The sequence below is a fragment of the Anneissia japonica genome, unplaced genomic scaffold (genome assembly GCF_011630105.1).
Source record: "Anneissia japonica isolate Jap-2015-1 unplaced genomic scaffold, ASM1163010v1 scaffold6788_len1366326_cov149, whole genome shotgun sequence".
NCBI lineage: Eukaryota > Metazoa > Echinodermata > Crinoidea > Comatulida > Comatulidae > Anneissia > Anneissia japonica.
In genome coordinates, this window is record NW_022692324.1 from 746,396 (window position 1) to 749,820 (window position 3,425).

General features: G+C 39.5%; 1 protein-coding gene across 1 annotated transcript; it reads left to right on the forward strand.

Annotated features, from left to right (window-relative positions):
- Positions 1-1,495: 1,495 nt before the first annotated feature.
- On the forward strand, positions 1,496-3,362 carry LOC117100224 (methyltransferase-like protein 7A). The gene is made up of 2 exons (XM_033239822.1): positions 1,496-2,106; positions 2,359-3,362. The coding sequence occupies exons 1-2, from the start codon at positions 1,591-1,593 to the stop codon at positions 2,578-2,580; spliced, it is 738 nt and encodes a 245-aa protein (XP_033095713.1). The 5' UTR covers positions 1,496-1,590; the 3' UTR covers positions 2,581-3,362.
- The last annotated feature ends 63 nt before the right edge of the window (positions 3,363-3,425 follow it).

Here is a 3,425-nt window from a genome sequence, read left to right on the forward strand (position 1 = left end):
CCACCCCGATCTTTCAAATCCCTCTCTGCCCCCTCCCCCTCCTATATTTCGAGTTCTTGGATCTGCCACTGTCCCTGAAAAAACACTAAGAGGACTGACAAGGCTGTCAACTAGGAGAAACTTTACTAATTTACTACGGTTGCTGCTCCGACGTATCGGTTTTCAAAAAAGTCTGTTTGTAACTCCAGACCCTCCACTCTCCCCTCACTGCCTCCTACCGGACAACCGGATAATCAGTGTAGTAGATGCAGTTTCAGTCTGACAAAACTATAGAGCTAGAAACACTGTGTCAATAAAATTTAAAAGGATTTAACGATCGAAAATGATCAATAAAACGATTTTGTGGCGGATCCAACATTCAAACAGGGGATACAATTACAAATTAGCTCAAAGTAGGTGGGATTACGTAGACTTCTTTGGTCGTCGGTTATTGTGGCATTATTATGTCAATAGACCTAGATTGTGACTCGTCTTTGTGTGGCAATGCCTCGATTGATCTTTGTAATTTCGAACCTTTATTATCTGACTAAATCAATATGTACTTTTATGCAGTTGTTTATTTATTTACCAGGAGAAGGCCCGTCTGGGAGAAACACAGGTAGTCGGGGAGAAATAAAATGTATATATGTATTTTCTACATATTAGTCGGACTAAAATCGATTTTATAAGCCTTTGAAACCCCTAAATTGCCATATTTTCGGGGCTTCTCCTCTAGAACATTGTTTTCGAGAGATTTTGAGCGACGCCCAACCACACCCACTTTTTTCGTTGGGCACATTGCCCCCCTCCCCACATGTCGAGGACAAATCCTGGCGCCACGCCTGAAAGTATAATTAGCATATTTTCGTTCTATTTTTTTTTGTTGAAAGTCAGTAGAGTACCATATAAAATTAATATAAATGTTAAGTTTTAAAAATCCCCTAATTTTTGTACATATAGAAGTAAAGAATTTAAAATTCAACGTTTTTTATAAGAGTAAACCAGGCTCAGGTGGAAAAAAATTTTTGATGTTGTGTAACTGATTTTTCAAAGACACAAAAAGCATATATGACGAAAAACTCGGAAGCAGTTTTTGAGATACATTCGAAAATCTGTATCTCATTAACCGCTTTCAAATTGTTAGTCAAATAGGCCTATACGTCAGGAAAATCAGTTGCACTTTAAGAAAGTATTCGCGCTCGCCCTATTAAGCAGCGAGCTAGCACGGTATGTATAATAAACCTATATTAGACAAGTGCTAAAAATAATGAAATGAAACAAAATATATTTGCAATCCTTAGTCCTTGAAATAATGACAATTTCTTGACAGATTGACCTCTGCAAACGTGAGCTAACGAAGCATAAATAATCCCATTAAGTGATAAAGAAGAAGAAAAAAAAAAGACATTGACATGTGATAAAACGGCTTTCCATACGGCCGGGAAAAGGGATTGGGGGCGCTTTATCCGACAACTCAGGGGAACACAAAACAACACAACCAAAGAGTATACTTTTTGACACAAGCAACGCGCTCCCGAACTCCCTGCCTCTCAAGTAGGGTTGCTGTTGCAGAACTTGATTTCAGTAACTCACACAAAACTTATAGATAAAATGGCAGAGTCGGATCTAATTATAAGAGCAGTTATTATTTATGCTATTGGAACACTAGTAGCTTTAAAAGTGATTAGTATGCTCTGGAGTATTTGCCATCGCAGAGTGTTCGCTTATGCGATTAGCCGTTTGTTCAGCTCAGGCGTGGAGGAGAGGATGACGGGTGAGTTCAAACGGCAGGTATTCGAGGACTTGCCAGATATGGCGAAGAGGCTAAAAGTAGATGGCCTAACAATCCTTGAAATTGGAATTGGATCTGGAGTTAATTTTAAATTTTATCCAAAGGGTAGCACTGTTTATCCATTAGATCCAAACCCACATTTTAACCAGTATCTAGAAGAGAATATAGAAAAAAATAAGCACGTGAATGTGAAACCGTTCGTTGAATGTTACGGTGAAGACATGACTGCCCAAGTTGCTGACAAATCTATTGATGTTGTAGTGTGTACAATGACTTTGTGTTCCGTGCTGGACATAGCAGCAGTCCTTCGTGAGATAAAGCGTGTCCTAAAATCTGTAAGTATCAGCGATCCCCCACCCCCAGCACCGCTCTTGAATAAGCGCCTGTTTCAAATAAGTGCCACACTCAAGCTTCAATTTTTTGCGTAAATCCTCAGAATACAATTGAGTCACTAGCGATGAAAATCCCTACCTGATGCATGACCTATCTTTGGAAACCACCAACATTGAAAAACATATTTTTAAAAATGTATGTTAAAGAAGTTTATTCTTATTTTTAATCAGCATGTTCATCCTCTTCAATTTCAGGGTGGCAAATTCTACTTTATCGAACATGTTGCCGCTGCGAAGGGCACATGGTTGTCTTTCTTCCAAGCAATTGCAACTCAAATTTGCAAACGTATCGCTGACAACTGTCATTGGAACCGAAAAACATGGGTGTACATCGACCGAGCAGGATTTACAACTGTTCAACACCGAATGCAGAGGAAATCTGTACATATCGTGCTTTATGGTTCAGCCACTAAGTAACACAACTTGTTTAAATTCCCAGTGGCGTATTCAAGGAACCCCAGCTGTCCTGCCCCTTCTCTCCCACCCTAATTTTTAACTATAAAAAAATGGAGAAAAAGAAATTTTATTCAAATTTAAGTTCGAGAGTACCAATTCCGCCCATCTTCTGGTGCCATTATCATAACATTTTTTTAATGCAGCCCCAATCATAGGGGGACTGAGGTGGTCTAGAGCCTCTTGTTAAAAACCCTCCCTCGGCACCCCCTATTTTGAATTCCTGGACCCGACACTGTCCCTGCAGTCAGTGGCATATGTAGAGGAGGGTTCAGGGGGCATGCACGCCCCCTAAAATATTACTCGCGTCACCCAGTCGGGCCCCCCCCCCCCGACAAAAAAATAAAATCACAGTCAAGTAGTTAAAAATCAACAAAAATCGCCATATTTTGCGAATTAGCGCCCCTCAACTGATCATCGAGCACACATCGCCTTCATGACCCCCATCAGCCCCTACCCCCAATTCAAGACTTCTAGATTCGCCACTGCCTGCAGTAGCTTACAACATTTGTGTTCAGGTTTTGCTTAACCCTGTAAGCAAGAGTAAATCTGGTAGGCAGGAATGATGGGATAAGTCAGGAGGTAAAGATAAAATGAAAAGCAAGTCTACGAAATATGATGCCATATTATACACTAAAGTTATCTATTGAATTGACAACAATTTCTATCTCTATGTGTTTTATACAGTACAGTATAGAATTTTTATTTTAATAAATGAATTGCTTTAAAATGGCACATCTACTGTATGTACTTGCTCCCATTTAATTTAAGTTCATTTTACAGGCACATAATCATATATATATATATCA